Source organism: Drosophila yakuba, chromosome 3R (assembly GCF_016746365.2).
Source record: "Drosophila yakuba strain Tai18E2 chromosome 3R, Prin_Dyak_Tai18E2_2.1, whole genome shotgun sequence".
NCBI lineage: Eukaryota > Metazoa > Arthropoda > Insecta > Diptera > Drosophilidae > Drosophila > Drosophila yakuba.
Window position 1 is genome coordinate 13,232,812 of NC_052530.2, and position 18,472 is coordinate 13,251,283.

General features: G+C 46.1%; 4 protein-coding genes across 13 annotated transcripts in view; 1 reads left to right on the plus strand and 3 right to left on the minus strand.

Annotated features, from left to right (window-relative positions):
* LOC6536658 (filamin-A) overlaps positions 1-7,277 on the plus strand; it is a 33,866-nt gene extending 26,589 nt beyond the window's left edge. For 7 of the 9 annotated variants that reach the window (XM_002097194.4, XM_039376627.2, XM_015192384.3 and 4 more), the window contains 4 exons: positions 4,053-4,193; positions 4,257-4,426; positions 4,493-6,524; positions 6,595-7,277. In XM_002097194.4, the coding sequence (XP_002097230.3) occupies positions 4,053-4,193; positions 4,257-4,426; positions 4,493-6,524; positions 6,595-6,779 (2,528 nt within the window). In that variant the 3' untranslated portion in view covers positions 6,780-7,277. Of the gene's footprint in view, positions 1-432; positions 727-3,329; positions 3,459-4,052; positions 4,194-4,256; positions 4,427-4,492; positions 6,525-6,594 lie in introns of those variants that run through there. The other 2 variants (XM_015192389.3, XM_039376630.2) reach the window with 2 other exon arrangements.
* Positions 7,003-10,338, minus strand: LOC6536659. The gene is made up of 2 exons (XM_002097195.4): positions 10,134-10,338; positions 7,003-10,075 (listed from the first exon to the last, which is right to left on the minus strand). The coding sequence occupies exons 1-2, from the start codon at positions 10,212-10,214 to the stop codon at positions 7,403-7,405; spliced, it is 2,754 nt and encodes a 917-aa protein (XP_002097231.1). The 5' UTR covers positions 10,215-10,338; the 3' UTR covers positions 7,003-7,402.
* Positions 10,339-10,625: 287 nt separating this feature from the next.
* Positions 10,626-13,065, minus strand: LOC6536660 (serine/threonine-protein kinase svkA). Its single transcript, XM_002097196.4, has one exon. The coding sequence runs from the start codon at positions 12,810-12,812 to the stop codon at positions 10,890-10,892; it is 1,923 nt and encodes a 640-aa protein (XP_002097232.1). The 5' UTR covers positions 12,813-13,065; the 3' UTR covers positions 10,626-10,889.
* A 271-nt stretch (positions 13,066-13,336) lies between these two features.
* On the minus strand, positions 13,337-18,469 carry LOC6536661 (probable serine/threonine-protein kinase nek3). 2 transcript variants are annotated; one of them, XM_002097197.4, is made up of 2 exons: positions 18,316-18,469; positions 13,337-16,012 (listed from the first exon to the last, which is right to left on the minus strand). In XM_002097197.4, the coding sequence occupies exon 2, from the start codon at positions 15,977-15,979 to the stop codon at positions 14,315-14,317; it is 1,665 nt and encodes a 554-aa protein (XP_002097233.2). In that variant the 5' UTR covers positions 15,980-16,012; positions 18,316-18,469; the 3' UTR covers positions 13,337-14,314. The 2 variants fall into 2 exon arrangements, with proteins under 2 accessions (XP_002097233.2, XP_015047881.1); XM_015192395.3 differs by lacking the exon at positions 18,316-18,469 and adding an exon at positions 16,182-16,341.
* Between the last annotated feature and the right edge of the window lie 3 nt (positions 18,470-18,472).

The following is an 18,472-nucleotide window of genomic DNA, read 5'->3' on the forward strand; positions in this document are numbered from 1 at the left end:
CATTGAAGCACCAAAAGAAAACACAATCCGTTCGCAGTCAAATGACACATTAATAAATCGAATCGAACTCAAGTGCACGCTTAACAATCGATTGCCAGGACTCTCTTTAGCAGTGCAGGACATTCGCTCACAGAGCCCCACGATCGTTCACAATTCACAATTCGCTTGTAAATACTATTATATAACCCTTCTAGTCGATTGCCCAAGTGTGAGTGTCCAAATCAATAATTTTCCAATCCAATTCGAATATCTCAGTCTCCCAACTCTTGGCCAGCAAGGATATGTAACGAATCCGATGCGAAAATTTCCATTCGTTTGAAATTCTCCGGCATATCCTTGCTGTTTGCTCTGCCAACAGTCGAACAGAATGTTTTTGTTTCGTTGTTAAATTAAATTGTTATAAATTTTAAGTGTCTTTTTTTGCAAAACCAATCGCGTGCGCTTGCCGATTAAATTGAAACACACTTGTCCAACCCAATCCGAATTACGGGAAAATGCACTTCAGTTGGCTGTCAGAGAAAGCGCCCACGCCGCCTGCCACCTGGGCCGATCACTCGTACTTCTTCCGGCCGCAGTACTATAAGGTGACCGTATCCGAGCGCGATCACCCGGAACGGACGCACGTGTACTTCAATGAGACGATCATACCGGAGAACCAAGGACTAAATGGTTCAGATTTTATGCCATTGAATTTCAAATCGTCGTTTTCAATTGTAACACATCAAGGTAAATGCCGCTAGTAAGATGTAACGTACATTCCTGGAGCTCAAAGCCGCTGTGATTCTTGACGCTTTGCCAAAAGAAATGACGTCCATGATGACACATGCAGCCACCGCCAAATCCTGACTAGATCCCCAAGAATTTTTCATTTGTGTTAATGACAAAACTGACACCAAAGTTTTATTCAAATTCGCATTCACATTCATATTCATATTTTCAATTCAATTCGAAGCGCGGCCAAGCGCCAGGCGGGCCCACACAGAAAGCACTTGCGGGCTGAGCAAAGAATATGAATTATTGCCCAAAAGTCCCCCGGATGGATGTCGTCCTCCCCGGGCCCCCAAGGCCCCGTAGGCATTTGTCTGCAAATTATTTTCTATGATTTATTATCAGAATATGCAACAAAGCGTAAAATTCGTTTGGCTCCTCCACATGCAATTTCTCAATGGTTGCGTAGAAGGGGCACCGTGATGGCGATGGCTTACACTGATCATCGAGAGTTTGCAGTTGCCAAATTTGGTTCCCCTCATCTTGGGTGTAAGCAGATATCAACTGCTTTATTACCCGTTTTTTATGATTCAAAAAATATGTATGTTTGTTTTACTGATATCATAATAATCAAACCCAATCACTGAAAATGCTGTTGAAATATATATTAGTATAATACAGTTTCAATTGAAGCTTGGACTAAGCGTATACAAAACAAAGTATCGAAAATATTGAGTTCATTTTGAGTATGATTTCAATTAAAAATTGTGTTAATAATAATGGAAAATCTCTACCAAGTCTCGTAACATTATTTTATAACGCTAAATGAGTTTCCTTCTTGTGAGGTTCCAATTCGAGTTCATAGTTGGATCTTAAGAAACCTCTAAAAGTCTGTACACTGCGATTGGGAGTGTTGGTGGCCTGCTGGCCTGTATACAAGTGTTATTCGCTATGCGCAAATGGCAAACTCTCGCCGAAATATCGAAAATATCGTTGGCCTGCCCGTTGCGGTCCGAGAGTCATTAAATCTTTCATTTGTATTGCCAGCGTCCATTAGATGCGAAAAATGTGCGAGTCGTCGTGGTCACCTCCTCAACCTCATCCTCAGCCTCCAATCCTCAGTCCCATTCCGATTCCCATTCCGATTCCTATTCCGATTCCCATCCTCTGTCGCAGTCGTATCTCATGCTTCAATGGGCGGCGCTGGCAGGTGATCGTGGGCAGGGGAGGAGAAGAGTTGCGTTGGACGACGGACAGCAGCAAATGTTCAAACATAAATAATCATATTTTCATTTTTTTTCTTGACGGGGGGATCGGTGCTTGGGAGTGAATCAAGTTGTCTTGGCGGCCACTTTTTAATACATTCTATTCGAAAGGAATTTCTTTTTATTAAACGCCTGCACTCGACACTATATTTTATCGTTAATTTGAACCATTTCGCGTTTCATTTTTTAATTTTACAAGTCATTAAATTCAAAAAGGCGAACAGCTGAGTACAAACGCTTGAATAATTATTCAAAGTATCTATTTGATTAGAATATGCGTAGTGTGCATATTTTCCATGGCAGTTGTGCATTCTTTACCTTTTGTCGCCCATAAGTTGGCTATAAATTGCAGATTTTTCACTCGGCAGATTCTTCAAAGACGTGCTCACATATTTCTTTGGCAGCCTTTGTCTTGGGTTTTTCGAGATGTTTAGTGTGTTTCACATGATAATGTGTGTATAGTGAGTTGATCTAAATTTTCGCCAGGCACGCGACATTTTCACTGATTTATCTGTGTTTTCCGTCTTTGTTTTTGATTAGGCTCTTGGCCGCGAAATACTCATTAATTCTGATTGATCAAAGCTAAGCGGAATATTATTCGGTTGAAAGTTTGAGGCTTAGTGGGCTCTTTGAACATATTTATGGTCGGTTCGACATCATATGTTCTTAGAAAATAAAATGATCTTTAAATAAAACGAAATATACGATAATGCTCATGGGGGGTGTCAGCAAATGTCTATAATTAACTGATAATAAATTTGATTGTACTTTATATAGTTCATGTGACTCACTGTGTTCTAGCCATCCCGTTAAATCTTAATTCATTTAAGTAAATTATTTATTTGTCAACAACAAACTCTTCTGTTTCTACTAATGATCCCTAGTACGAGCATATACTTGATGATATTTTGACAGCGAGAAAACATTGGAATTTCGTTTGCATATAACACGTCTTCCCGATTTTAAAAATATCGGGAATTAAATATAAATTCAGACACGTGCACAATAAAGTCCGTCCATATTGATCGTTCCAGCACATAGGTAGATATATAAATAGGTTTTATGCATTTGTGACACATATGTATGTACATACTTCTGGATGGGTAAGGGAGCTGTGACAACTAATGGATGTGGTATACGGTATACGATGTTCTATGTGGATCACAAATGTACATATGTGAGTGGGAAATACATAAAAAGAGTGTCCTATATTTGACCTCAACGGAATTCAGGAACGATGTTGTTTTTATTTCTCGAGCTTGATGGCGTGGGAAAGTATAAAAGCAATTGTAGGCGTTGGTGGAGATTTCTTTGGAAAGCCAAAAGTTTACTGGCCACTCAGTCGATGCGCAGCATTCGTTCAGTTGAGAAGTGATTTGGACTCCAGGTCCCAAGTGCCAAAGGATTTTTAAACAAGGATACCCATCCAACCGAGAATTTCCCTTACATATAATTTTGTGGGTGTGTCTCTCTAGCAGAGAAAAAGTATGTGGAGTGTTGTGAATAAATGAATCGGCTAATAAGCTAGAATTTTCCATAGTTATATGATATCCTTCTTAGAAACTCATCAAAAAGTTTGGAATTTCTCGAGGAGAAGAACATTCGGTTCAATTAATTTTCTTTTCGTTGGGACAACGGAAACAAGAACAACTTGATCTTCGATCTGTGCAGAAAACAGAAATAGATTTGTGAAATAAAAAATGGCACACATATTCGAACATAAAAATGAAATTATGATTTTTTCAAACTTGTGGCTCTCGCCCCCGCAAGTTATTTAAAAAATGCTTCAGTGACATAATTCAGAGTATACAAAACACATCCATTAAATACCATCCAATTCGGTTTTTGATCGACTGTATTTCTAAGGTTACAGTACTTTTCAAGATAGCTGGTCGAAACCAGAATAATTAAAATAATAAAATGGGAATTCTTCTAGTAGCTCTTCTTAAATTATCGTAGCAGATTTAGATGATATTCTCCCGATTATCATTATAGTTTAAAAAATTGGGCTTATTTTAAAAAAATGCTTAAAAAAGTCAGTAACTAACAAATATTATCATACGTGTTATTCCTTTTTAGCTGAAGTCAGAATGCCGAGCGGTAAAGTAGACAAACCCGTGATCCAGGATAACCGTGATGGTACCGTCTCGGTGAAGTACGATCCCCGTGAGGAGGGATCCCACGAGCTCGTGGTCAAATACAACGGAGAACCCGTGCAGGGTAAATAGATAAAAAATGCGGGCTAACAACGTTCTAAATCCGCTAATTTCCGTTCGCCAACAGGATCTCCCTTCAAATTCCACGTTGACTCGATCACCTCCGGTTATGTGACTGCCTATGGACCCGGTCTGACCCACGGAGTCACCGGTGAGCCGGCCAACTTTACCATCTCCACCAAGGGAGCCAGCGCCGGTGGCCTGACCATGGCCGTCGAAGGACCCAGCAAGGCTGACGTAAGATATATCCTTGCCAGGACTTAAGCATCTTACTAATGAACCAACTCTGTACCAACTTTGCAGATCAACTACCATGACAACAAAGACGGCACTGTTTCCGTGCAATACCTGCCCACCGCTCCTGGCGAGTACCAGGTGTCCGTTCGCTTCGGCGATAAGCACATCAAGGGTTCGCCGTACTTTGCCAAGATCACCGGCGAGGGTCGCAAGCGCAACCAGATCTCGGTTGGCTCCTGCTCCGAAGTGACCATGCCCGGCGACATTACCGATGACGATCTGCGCGCCTTGAACGCCTCGATCCAGGCGCCCAGTGGCCTGGAGGAGCCCTGCTTCCTGAAGCGTATGCCCACTGGCAACATTGGCATCTCCTTCACGCCCCGCGAGATTGGCGAGCACCTGGTGTCGGTGAAGCGTCTGGGCAAGCACATCAACAACTCACCTTTTAAGGTGACTGTCTGCGAGCGCGAGGTGGGCGACGCCAAGAAGGTCAAGGTTAGCGGAGCTGGCCTTAAGGAGGGTCAAACCCATGCTGACAACATCTTCTCCGTGGACACGAGGAACGCCGGCTTCGGTGGTCTTTCCGTCTCCATTGAGGGTCCCAGCAAGGCTGAGATCCAGTGCACGGATAAGGATGACGGTACCCTCAACATCTCTTACAAGCCCACGGAGCCGGGCTACTACATTGTTAACCTGAAGTTCGCCGATCATCACGTGGAGGGTTCACCTTTCACCGTCAAGGTTGCCGGCGAGGGCAGCAACCGCAAGCGCGAGAAGATCCAGCGGGAGCGTGATGCTGTTCCAATCACGGAAATTGGCAGCCAGTGCAAGTTGACATTCAAGATGCCCGGCATTACCTCGTTCGATCTGGCCGCCTGCGTCACCTCTCCCAGCAACGTGACCGAGGATGCGGAGATCCAGGAGGTGGAGGATGGCCTCTACGCAGTACACTTTGTGCCCAAGGAGTTGGGCGTGCACACGGTGTCGGTGCGCTACTCCGAGATGCACATACCCGGATCACCGTTCCAGTTCACCGTGGGACCACTGCGCGACTCCGGCAGCCATCTTGTCAAGGCTGGAGGTTCTGGCCTGGAGCGGGGCGTTGTCGGAGAGGCGGCCGAGTTCAATGTGTGGACCCGCGAAGCAGGCGGCGGTTCTCTGGCCATTTCCGTGGAGGGTCCTAGCAAGGCTGATATCGAGTTTAAGGATCGCAAGGACGGAAGCTGCGATGTGTCGTACAAGGTCACCGAACCGGGAGAGTACCGCGTGGGCCTGAAATTCAACGATCGCCACATACCCGACTCACCCTTCAAGGTGTACGTCTCCCCGGATGCAGGCGATGCCCACAAGCTGGAGGTTCAGCAGTTCCCGCAGGGTAACATCCAGGCGGACGCTCCCTACCAGTTCATGGTGCGCAAGAACGGTGCCAAGGGTGAGCTGGATGCCAAGATTGTGGCTCCATCCGGAACGGACGATGATTGCTTCATCCAGGTGATCGACGGAGAGATGTACTCGGTGCGTTTCTATCCACGCGAGAACGGAATCCACGCCATCCACGTCAAGTTCAACGGCGTCCACATACCCGACTCTCCATTCAGGATCAAGGTGGGTAAGGATGTGGCCGATCCGGCTGCAGTGCACGCCAGCGGCAATGGATTGGACGAAGTGAAGACTGGACACAAGGCCGACTTCATCATCAATACCTGCAACGCCGGCGTTGGCACGTTGGCCGTCTCCATCGATGGCCCCTCCAAGGTGGCCATGGACTGCACAGAGGTTGAAGAGGGCTACAAGGTCCGCTACACCCCTCTGCTGCCCGGCGAGCACTACATCACGGTCAAGTACAACAACATGCACATCGTGGGCTCGCCATTCAAGGTGAACGCTACCGGCGACAAATTGGCGGATGAGGGCGCCCAGGAGACGTCCACGGTGATCGTGGAGACAGTGCAGAAGGTGGCCAAGGGAGGCAAGAACACGGGCGTCCATCTGCCCACCTTCAAGTCGGACGCCAGCAAAGTGGTGTCCAAGGGTATGGGCCTGAAGAAGGCCTACATTGGCAAGCAGAACCAGTTCAGCATCAGTGCCACCGATGCGGGTGAGAAGCATTTTCCCCATAACAAACCAAACAAACAAATGTTATTAATCCATCCTGCTTATGTTTTCAGGCAACAACATCCTGTACGTGGGCATGTACGGACCAAAGGGACCCTGCGAGGAGTTCCACGTGAAGCACGCTGGCCACAACAACTATAATGTGCAGTACCTGGTGCGCGACCGCGGCCAGTACGTGCTCCTAATCAAGTGGGGCGAGGAGCATATACCCGGCTCCCCATTCCAGATCGATGTGTAGGGCGCTATATAGCCGGCCAGGCATATGTGTACGTGTAGATATATGCTTCGCATGTGTATGTGTGTGGGCGCGCATGTTCCAGGGTCAAAAGTCGTGTGTTTCTTGTTTTCATCATAACGCTCTTTGTTTAATTTTAATTTCTTGATTTATCATCATATTTTAGATAAGTTTTTGTTATTTGTACATACATGGAAGGAAGAAGCTTCTGTTTTTCGACGCGCCATTTTCACTCTTTAAATTGATCTTACGTTTTATTTGTTTTCTTGTGAATACATAAAATTAGCAATAGCCGATATGAATTTTGATAAACGTCTTGGAAACGAACTTAAACACAACTTCGACACACAAGAATTACTATTGCAATGCGAATAAATCTCTTAAACAATTATTTAATACTTAAGCGAAAATTTATGATGATTATAATGATTATGACGTATTATGTTTTCTATTATCACTATCGATCATGTAATTTACGTGAAATAAATCAAAACACAAAAATGAACTAAAAAAATTGCAAGGATCTGTTTAACACCACCAAGAAATCTGACATGTGCAATAAAACATGAACTTAGTATATAACAATTAGGGCTGAACAGGAAACATTAACTTGCTAAGCTTAATCATCACTTGTCAACGGAATTCTTTTCGAGTACGCTGTACACCGTTCCATATCGATTTATTTGCTCGAAAATGTCATCATCGCTTGCACTGGAGTCGGAGATGTTTCCGAGGCTCTGCACATCCTGCGGAGAACTGAGAGCAGCGGCCAGCTGTGGAGTTGGCTGATAGTAAACCGAGTGTCGGCTGTCAAAGCTGCGACTGCCGATGTGGTATTTCAGGTACTTGCGGGCCCACCGTTCTCCAATAACCTTTCCGAGTCCCTGCTCGGTCAGTGTGAAGTCGGCAACTCCAGCTGCCGAAGGGCTGTGCAGTAAAATGCCCCGCTTGGTGATCCTGATGGTCGCTGGAATCGGTTCACTTACCGGCGGCTCGCAGGATGTGGTAGACGTGACTACAGTGCAGTCAGGATCCCCACTCGTGGGGCTGTCCATCTCTTCCAAACTGCTCGGTGGGGAACTCAAGCTGTTTGTCGCTGTCTTCTCCTCCGTAGTGCTTACAGCGGCTGCCCTTTTGACACATCGTCTCTTGGGAAGCACTCGGTGGCAAGCCGTGTCGTTGGCCAGAGCTGTGGAGTTGCACACTACGCTTTGATTGTTGAATACCGGCATTGATGTCTCTGCAGCTGATTGGGGCTGCTTAATAGGGGTCTCTTTCTTTGTTTTCCTGCGCTTCAGTTGCTCCTCTTTGTAGGTGGCCTTCGACAAAGTCAGGGCTCGATGCAAATCCTCGTCCGAGTTTGATGCCCCATCCTTACTAATTATGATAGGTGATAGATCAGACGCCTCTTCCCTCACTTGCTCTAACTTAGTAACAGATGGCTTTTTATTTTTTTCTAACTTTTTCTTTTTTGGAGCAGACGATTTACTGGTCGCACCTGTCTTTTTAACTGACTGCGGTCTTCCTCTCGCTACAACTCGTTTTTCAGACAAGGTTTCAGTGCTGTTTTTTTCTGGGATTTCTTTGTTAATAATACTTTTTGGAATTTCTGACCTTTTAATGGTAACTTTCGCTTCTTTAATATGTTGATCCATTTTATCCATAGGACGCAATGCCCTTTCGTCAGCTATAGGGCTGAACAATTGGTGTAATTGATTTTCTTTGAGTACTGAAGGAGTTGAGTTCTTTGCTGGAGATTCTAGTGGTGCAGATGTACCACATGCTCCGTCAAACGATACGCTTTTCACATGAGCCACTGGTAGAGAAATGGCCTCAATTAATCCGTTAGTTTTTGGTGCCGCCAATGCTGCAATCGTATTTTCTTCTTGGATCTGTGGCAAACCATTCGGACGCACTTTCTTTAAAACCTTCTTTGCCGTGGAAGCGACCTTTGGAGTTTGAACTAGAATTCCTTGTTTTTTCTCCGAATAGCACAGCAATCCTTTTTTTGTCACTGCGTTGTCTTCATCGGGAGTGTCACTATCAAACATTTGCATGTACTTTTCTTTAGATAAGACTAATTTGGAAGCAGAAGTAGCCTTCGAATTTTGTGGTTTTTGTTCGTGTCCTTTGGAGCGATGGCTAGTCTTCTTGGCAACCATCGGTTGGTGCTTTAGATTCCTGGTCTTATCCGGCGTCTCCTGGATCAAATGACTTCCTCTGTTTTCCACCACCCACTCTTCGGTTGAGCTATTGGCAATGTGGATTACATTGGAGCATAGGCGGTCACTATTGCAACAACTGCACTCGTTCTCCGGCAAAATTGGTCGCAAGTCCATTTCCTTGTCGAAGATGTGATGGCGGCGCATAGTGTGCATGGTTCGAGATGCCACCTGGCGGTGGTGATACTCGCGTTGACCCCTGCCGTACGGGCAGGACTGGTAGACACTTCTAGACAGAGCGTAATGCCTCCGGCAGGAGTGGCAGTCACAGCCGCCGAATGATGTGTCGTCCTCGCTACTGGATGCTGAGTCAAACATGCAGGAGCTTATGCGCCGCTTACGCAGATTCTTGCGTCTCATATGATGGCTGTTGGAGTAGAGGCATTGCATCGGCGTAGAAGCCAGGTAGGCCAATTGGCGCTCCCTCTCACGTCGACGAAGCAGCACAGCCTGCATGTGGTGACGATGCTCCTGCTCGTCACCGTAGGCATACTTGGCCCGCAACTCGTCCCGTTTGTGAGAGTGTTTACGGTACATCTTAATGGTGGTCATGTTTGAGTTCTTATTGCTCATGTGGGCACTGCGCCGGCGGCTCTGCTGGATGTAGCGAGCCGTATCGATGGAGTGCATCGATTCGTCGCTTTCGTCTGAGATTGAGTTGTGGTGCGCAGGGAGGTACTTGGGTGGTGAGGCCTGCAGGTAGACGCTGTTGTGCCTTCGCATCCAGCGGCCCACATGATGTTCGATCTGCTTTTCATCAAAGGTGTCCAAGATGCGATCCAGTCCCGCCTCCCGCCACTTGCGCTTGTGCTCCTCGACGACCGGGACCGTTTGGTTAAGGATTTCCTCAATCTCGGCCTTTGCCTCGTTATCCTTATTGTCGCACAGAATGAGTGTCAGTTCCGCAACGCTGGTGGCGTTGATATGGCCCATTTCAAGCCTTGCCTCGTCGGGCACGTTGTCCTCCACGGCCTCGTTCGCCTCGTTTTCTAGGTCGGGGTCCTGGTCCTCGCCGTGGAACAAGTTGTCGAACTCCGACACATCCACCTCCACTCCGTCTTCCAAGTTGGAAAACTCCTACAAAAATGATAGCGTCCATCAAAAAGAGACGCCACTTGGGTTTATAAGCACTCACCGTTATTTTGCTGGACCATGCCTTCGAGCGCTCGAAGACCATGGCCTCCAGCGTTTCCTCATCCACCAGTGCATGGGCCATGGCTGTGTCGCTATCAGTTCTCAGAATATTTGGTTAAAATTTATGAAAACTAAAATATAATCCAAAAACACAAAAATAAAAGGGCCCACAAAAATGGCGTTGCCACTGGTGTTACCGTTTCCAGAGCGCCAATATATACCAAAGAGCCTCAAAGCAATACATGTTTTGATTTAAAAAAAAAAAAAATTAAATGTGTTTCTCTCATTTTTTAATAATCTGTGTTTGCAGGTTTTATTTTTTTTGGCCCAGCGCTTTCTAAAAATATTTAAATATTTGGGGTTGATTCAATAAGTAATTACTGCTCGAGTATACGGTCACTCCTTGCCCAGCATCCAACGTTGCCAGATCACCTATGCTGCTCGAAACTACCAATGCTGCCAAGTGCGCATTAGCGCGCCAAATTCGATTTGATTATTTTTGTGGGGTTTTTATTTTGAAGTTATATATGTTTTACATTAGATTAATATTGCAGATAAACAAACGAATACATATTGTATGCTTAAATAACTGTTCAATTGAAATACATGTACATCGCTCCCGCTCCTCTGTTGGCCACTAAATGTCGGAATATGTCTGCTCCAGCGTTTCAGTTTGTGTTGTCTCGGTCTCGTTAATAAAGTTGTGTATATAGTAAAGTAGGATGCTTGGAATCGGAATTGGCTACGGCTTGGCCAGCTACTTGCGGTTGCGTATGGCGCGGTCCATAATCGTATTGATTCGCGTCTCCGAGTAACCAGGAACGAGCATGTGGATCAGCTCTTTCATAAAGAGGTCGCTTACTCCCGGACTGGAGCGTTCGGCCAGCTCGAACACAGACTTCAGGTCGCCGATGTCGCTGCCAACGCCTAAGTTACGGCCGCCTGATCCTCCACCACCTGCAGATCCTCCGCCGGAGTACTTTCGCTGGATGTCGCTCAGCACGGGGAAGAGGAAGTTGTTCAGACAGGCGCTGTTCGACTGGACAAGCCGTTGTCCCGCCCCAGAGTGCTTGACATGGCTGGCATGGTTGGTGGCCACATGCTCCTCGTGGCTGTGGTTGTTGCTACTGCTGCTGCTGCTGGCAGCCAGCGCGGCGTTAGTTGCATGGAATGATTCACGTTGGTTGCTGCGGCGCTGTTGCTGCTGCTCAGCCAGCGTAGGGCTCGGAACTGAAGACTGCAATGGCAGGCCCAGAGAGGCACGGCGATCTTCCACTTGATCCAGAGGGGCAGCGGATCGCGACTGGCGGAGCTCCGGCTTCGAGCTGGAACGCTTCTGTTGCAGCTCACTGGCCGACGACGAGCTTGTGACGCTGCTTGGCGGAGGAGCTGCATTCAGCATGGTGGTGGTGGCATGCTTGTTGCTCAAGTTGCTGATGTTATTGTTGTTAATGTTGTTGTGGTTGTGGACGTGGCTGTTCTGGGGGGGCAGGGCGGATGCAGAGGAGACACCTTCGTTGGCTGCGATGACGGACACGGAGGAAGCTGTCGCCGCCACGGCGGACACAGAAGACGATAATGTAGATGTAGCAGGGGATGCTTGTCCACCACCGCCGCCGGCTGGCGAGTGTGTGGTCTGCATCAGCTTCTGCATGGTCAGCTCGTGCTCCTGCAACTGAAAGCTGTTGACACCCGCCCGCGGAGCACTGTTGATGTGTAGTCCCTTGACGGTCATAATCCAGGGCTCGTCCTGGCTGCTGCCGCCCTGCTTGGCATCCGAGTCCGAGTCTGAGTTCTCCGACTCTGTCTCACTTTCGTCGCCCTTGGAGAGCTTCCACTTCTTGAATCGGTCGATCAGGTCAATTAGGTAGGCGTTCTTCTTGGCTTTCTTGATGAACGGGTACTTGAGGAGCTCCTTGGCCGTGGGCCTGTTCTCCGGGTCCTTGTTTAGGCACGCCTCCACAAAGTCCTTAAAAGACTTGGTATAGTTGCCCGTCAGCTGGGGCGGGTTGTTCTTGGGGATAAGGAAGAGCACTCGCATCGGATGCAGCTCCGAATTCGGAGGCTCGCCCTTGGCCAGCTCGATAGCTGTGATGCCCAACGACCAGATGTCCGCCTTGGCATCGTACTGCGACTGCTTGATCACCTCCGGCGCCATCCAAAAGGGTGTGCCCACGAAGGTGTTCCTTTTGGATGTGGTGTTGGTCAGCTGGCCAGCGACTCCAAAGTCCGCCAGCTTGACATCGCCCTGTTCGCTCAACAGCACATTAGCCGCCTTAATGTCGCGATGCAGCTTGCGCTCCGAGTGCAGGTAGTCCAGGCCCTTGAGCACTTCGCGCAATATGATCCCGATGTGCATTTCTTCAAAGGAGCCGGCCTTCATGAGGTCCAAGGCGGATCCACCGCCCAGGTACTCCATGATGATCCACAGCTTGGTGCCCTTAAGGAAGCTGCCATAGTACTTGGTCACATACGGTGAGTCGCACTGCGACAGCACCATAATCTCCTGCTGGATGTCGTCGATCTCATCTTCGGCCTCCTCCAGATCTATGATCTTGATGGCCACCACTTGCTGGGTGCGGTTGTCGATGCCCTTGAACACCTCGCCGAAGGAGCCCTTGCCGATGCGCTCCTGCTTGGTGAAGATGAGTTCGGGATCGACTTTCTCCGTCCAGGACATGTTTCCTATCTGGTTTCTACTTCCCACTTCGTGGCTTCTGGCTCTCCTCCTCCTCCTCCTTCTTGATTCACGGATTCCCTTGCTACTCCGCTGGCTCTCGACTGGCTTGTGGTGGACCCGAGTGGACTGAACTGCTCTGTGGGCTATTTGGTGGCTCGACTTCTCTGCGGGGGCACTTGACTAATAATTTTTTCGTTGGTATCTCATCTAATCCGAGAAATCTCTCTTTTTTTTGCTGTATCGCAGCAGTATCGAATACCGATTCGATATCGATATTCGCCCTGCCGATATCGATATCTTTCCAGCTGTTTATTGGAGCCGCCAGCCAAAAACAAAAATATTTAATTTAAAAATTCATTTTTAATTCTAATGCATTCTGTCTTAAGTATATTATAATATTTTAAAATCATAATTAAAAAAAATTTAGATTCGAAAAACCAGAGGAACACTTTATCCTCCTTATATAAAAAATTTTTTATGTTCCTAAAATGATTTAACTCGTTAGCAATTATAAAAGCCTTAAATACGTTATAATTCTTCATTTATTTGCATAGTCGACTTACATCAACGCTTACAATACATATTTTATACACATTTTTATTTGTATACCCACTTCTCGAACTACAAAACCCATTTCGCAGCGTTGCCACATATTCGATTATCAGCCAGTTATTAAGCGCTGAATCGATAAACGGGGAAATCGTAAATCGTATCCACTTAAAATTCATTTTTTATCATTATAATAGTTAGTAGTAGTTATGGAGTCGAAACGAAAAAGCCCTGGTTTCTGAAAGACACAAATTAAATGATCTTAACCCCATCACCAACGACAATTTTCAAACATTTCAAAAACTATTTTCTGACGGCTTAAAAATGCAAACGATTGAAAACGGGGCCTCAAATATATGGGCTATTTCAATATTTAAAATACAATATCATTTTCATTTAAAAAAGGCTATTTGATAATCTACGAAATAGCAAATCAGTGACGACTCCCAGGAGCATACAATTTCAAATTTTTTTTGTAATGTACTTTATTTATGAAATGTGTTACATTTTTACAAATCAAGAAGCTTTTTGTATCCTTTTTTTATATTTAAAACAAAATATTTTATCATCGAAAGGGATATGACAGACTCTCACGAATATGTGTTTCATATAAAACTTCTTACACAGATTACTACAAATATGGGTTTTCTTTGTTGGTACCCACTTTGCCTGGGTACAGATCATCAGATTCGTCGGTGGTTGACTGCGACCCGGGAGTTCGTGATGAGCCAACCAGCAAGGAATCTGTGCCAGCTTGGTGTACGCCGGCGACTGGTCAAAATTTTCCGGGCGGAAACTTACCTGACCAGGCCTGGCTATCAAAGTATCGCAGCGGCAGATGTCTTTCTCTCTTAACATGTAACTTTACGTCAGAACACAAATTACCAAAGAGGCTAAAACGGATATGCTAAGACAAAAGCTTATAAACTAGGGGAAGGGTCTGGTGTGTTGTATTACATAATTGAGCAGAAGGATCGGCCCTCGGCTCCGGCCACATCAGCAGCAACCTCTACAGCGGGGGCAATGTTTTCCCCATCGCTGGATGGGGATGTCTCGTCGACATTCTGTCCATCGACGTTCTTACTCTCGACATCCTTCTCGGCGGGGATCTCCTTAATGGGCGAGCCGCCTTTCTTCGGTGTCTCCGCACCGGCTTCCTGGCCAACGGTCACGTCCTGGGCTGGTTGTTCCTCCTCCACTTCAACCTCTTCTGGCATCCCAGACGAAGATGTGTTTAGATGTTGCTCCTCCACGCCAGAACTGTTCGGCTCCAGACGCAGACGGCTCGGAGAACTGATTGTTGCCTTGGAGAACCTTGAGCGCAGCATGCTGAAGGGTGAAGCCAGATTGAGGCTAAACAAGTCGAAGCGGGCGCGCTTTGGCGGCGACATATCCACATCGTGTCCCAGGTCACTGGTCGACTGAGAGGCCGACAGTGGTGGGGGAGTGCGGTCACGTTTGCGGCCACGGCCGAAGAATGAAAACGAAAATGAGGAGCTGTTGGGGATCTCTGATCCGACTGTGGCATTCATGCTTGCGTTGGTGCAGTTCGAGGTGTCCAGGTCGCTGTTCCCGCACCTGTAGGTGCCTATTTTTGAGGGTGTCAGCGAATCGATGGGTCGTATGCTGCGCCTGCCGCTGATCTGGGCAAAAGTGCGGGCCGGAGTGCCTGCCGGCGAGCTGGAAGTCTGGGCAGCCAGCTCTACTTCGGTGCTTTGCTTGCTGCTACCGCGGAAACCAAAGAGATTGCGTCCGGGCGTGGATGTAGCCGTCGGCAGGGCATTTAAATTGCCATGGACGCTGCGTATGGGAGAGGCATCCACTTGTAATGGTTCCATATCGACATCTTCTTGCGGAGTCAAAGCGCCCGCGGATGATGGAGAAACGGTTGCTTCGGTTTGCATCTTCTGGGCTGGTGAGGCGTTACTTGCCTTGCTGATGGGAGACTTTTGCTGGCTGCCCGACTTGCGTGCAGACTTGCGATCCTTAGTAGGAGTGCTGAGATCTGGAATAACCACCACGTCATCATTGATGACCACAGTATCCGCAGGCGGTTGAGAAGCGGGTGTCGTACTTTCAACGGTAACTTCCTTTTTGGTCTCTTCGTTGCTGTCTTTTTCGGAGGAAACTTTAATCACCACCTCCTTATTTTCAGATACGACCTCCTTATGCTTATTTTCGACTACAATCTCCTTATCTGTTTTCTCGACAGCGACATCCTTATTCTTATCTTCGGCACCCACTTCCCTTTCCTTCTTTTCCGGCAACTTATCCTTAGATTTCTCCACCTTATGGTCTTTGCCTGCGGAGCTGCCATTCTGTGCCTTATCCTTGCCATTTGTGGACTTGCTTACGCCGTTCTGGCTGGATCCGGTCGACGAGGAAGAGCTGGTGGAAGCGGTTCTCGATTGGTTGATCTTTTTTACCGGCACAAAGGACTCTGTGATCTTTTTATTGCCATTCTGGGGGCTATTTGAGCGGCCGTTGCTGCCAGAAGATTGCTGCAGCCGCGATACGGTAGTACCACCGCTCAGCGAGAGTGGCAAACGACGTCCCGACCCAGTGCTTCCGGAATTACCTCCCCCGCCGCTTGTATTGCTAGCCATTTTGCTTAACATTGGTTGGGTTTCCTTCGATGTGTTGCACGATCTCTGCAAGGGAGCACAAACAAAGAGTATATGTGATTAGTTGATTTCATACTGCTGCACTTCAAGTGCAGTGAAAACGAAAACACAAAGTAAACACGAATTGATTTGCGGTTTGTTTACACCACATTCCTTGCGAGAACCGGCTCTAAAATCAATACCTCCACCCACTTACCACAGATTTGCTGTCCAGCATGGGAATTTGTAATCACAGTCTCTGATTTTATACTACGCTATGCGTTTTATGTCTCTGATTTCCTAGCACGTCTTCACAGTTTCAAGTCTGAAGCTTAACTTAGAGGGATCTTCGTCCTGCGCCGCCTTAAGTAGCTGGCCGAGGGATCAGGATAAGTGCAGGTACGTGAATCATGGACAGTCTACCTGCCGATGCAGCTGTCATTTATGATGGACATGTGTGCAGAGATTAGGATGTGCTAATTACCGGGAATAAACGGTCAGCCGGCGACATATGCTAATTTCTACCTCTAAATTTCGAAGTTCAGAAAAATACTCGTCAAAAAGTTACGCTTTGCAGTTTGAGATGGGTATTTTCGGTTTTCCTCTTCCCGACTGTGTTATTTTGCTCTGCTTGAGTGGCTTTCACTTCCCCCACACTTTAAACTGGCTTCCGTTCTATAAAATGCATTCAAAACAAATGAGACACAAACTTAACAAATACAGACCAGCACGCAAGCTGTTTGCCTCAGTGCGTTTTCCGTTTTCACTCGCCTTGCAAGTAAAATATTTCGAAAGGGTAAGAACGGCTGAAGTGAAGAAATTTGTCTAAAATGCCGAGAGAGAGAAATTTTCTTGTCATAGGCCGACCTACAATGCAAAGACAGCTCGATGCCAGATAAATGCGAAAGCGCAAGTGCACTTAATACTCTACTCAATCGTTTAAATCGGATTTTACTGAATTTTTGTGATTATATACTAAGTAGAAATATTGACAACTAATTTTAGTTCTTTTAAAAGTTTATAAATACAAAGATAAACTTGAACTAAATAAATTTTATGTTCTATTCTATATCATTTTGTAATTTTACTTTTGTTTACTTTTGTTAATTTACTGATCAGTATACCGCTTTTTGTAAGGGTATCAAAACTAGTTGCACCCAGGTGCATTTATTTAGGAGACGCGATGGGCAAGGAGGAAAGGGGAATTCACTTAGAAGAAAAGTGCATTGAGCAGTTTTCTTTTTTTCTTGTTTTTAGAAAGTGGAAATGCGAATGCTGAAAATCGCGACAGCAAACGATGTTGCAAAAATACATAAAAATAATGAACACAATTGCAGCGAAAGACTGCAAAAATAAGTGTTTTTGCGAGGTTTGCCATGCAGATGCACATTAGTGTGCGCACACATGTATGTACATATGTATTTATAGCCAAGCCCTCTTTGATGAAAATCATCACTTTTGTTGCAGTGCCCTTTTCGTAGTTTGTTTTGGTATTCGCTTCGCGGAGTTGATTAAACTCGAGCATAAGTTCCTGTTTATATGGTCGAGTGGTTAATGGAGAATCTGCCCCAAGTCTAGTTAATCAATTTGAACGAGCTGCGATCGGATCAGCAAAAAACATAAACAGAAGGAACAGAGCAAAAATCAGAAACCCACACATGGGCAGCGACAAGCTGTCTGTGTGTGGGTAAGGAAAGGCGGCTTACAGTGCGCGCCAAAATATTGCATACCATTCGCCAAGAAAGAGAACTTAATCAAACAAAATTATTTTCTCACATATTTAGGTAACTAGTTGTGTGTCTCAGAATAACGTATTTAATGGAATACGGAAAATGATATTAAAGGATGCATTAGATAATGTGGTTTCCTCTATGTTTACTGTATATTTAAATTATTGTTAAATATATTTAAAAAGCATTCTTATAATTACAAATCAAAAAGAAACTATATTCCGATATTTCGACATCCCAGGCTCAACCTGGTCCACTATGCTTTGCCACCACTGTACCAGGCAATTGTCTGAGGCTCAGATACCGCGTTCGTTTTTTAAAATGGCGGCGCGACAGCCGCAATTGGCGATAATTTGTTTGGAGAAAGGAAAAGATTTGAACAAGAGGGCGAGGGGTTTAAGAAAACCCTTTGTGGGCCTATGTAACTGATGTTTCTAACGCCACTGCTTTATATTTTGCGCACTTTTTGCAATTTGCGAATTGTTAGTCTTCGTACGCGCACAAATTTATGTACACCTAGCTTTACTATCCTACCGCAACAAAAAGGATGCGCAGATAGTCCTCGCAGTAGCCGCAGCTTTTTAAGTTTTTGTAACTCAATATTAACGTAAGCACACCCACCTTGTAGCGTTCTAGTTCTGGAAGCACAACTATTACTTAAATAGCAATCACTTTGCGACGAATTATCTGATTTCAACTCAACCGACGCCGATACAAACAAATTAAAACCAACGCGCTAGTGTGACCTTAGTAATAACGTGAAGAAATACCACGCGTT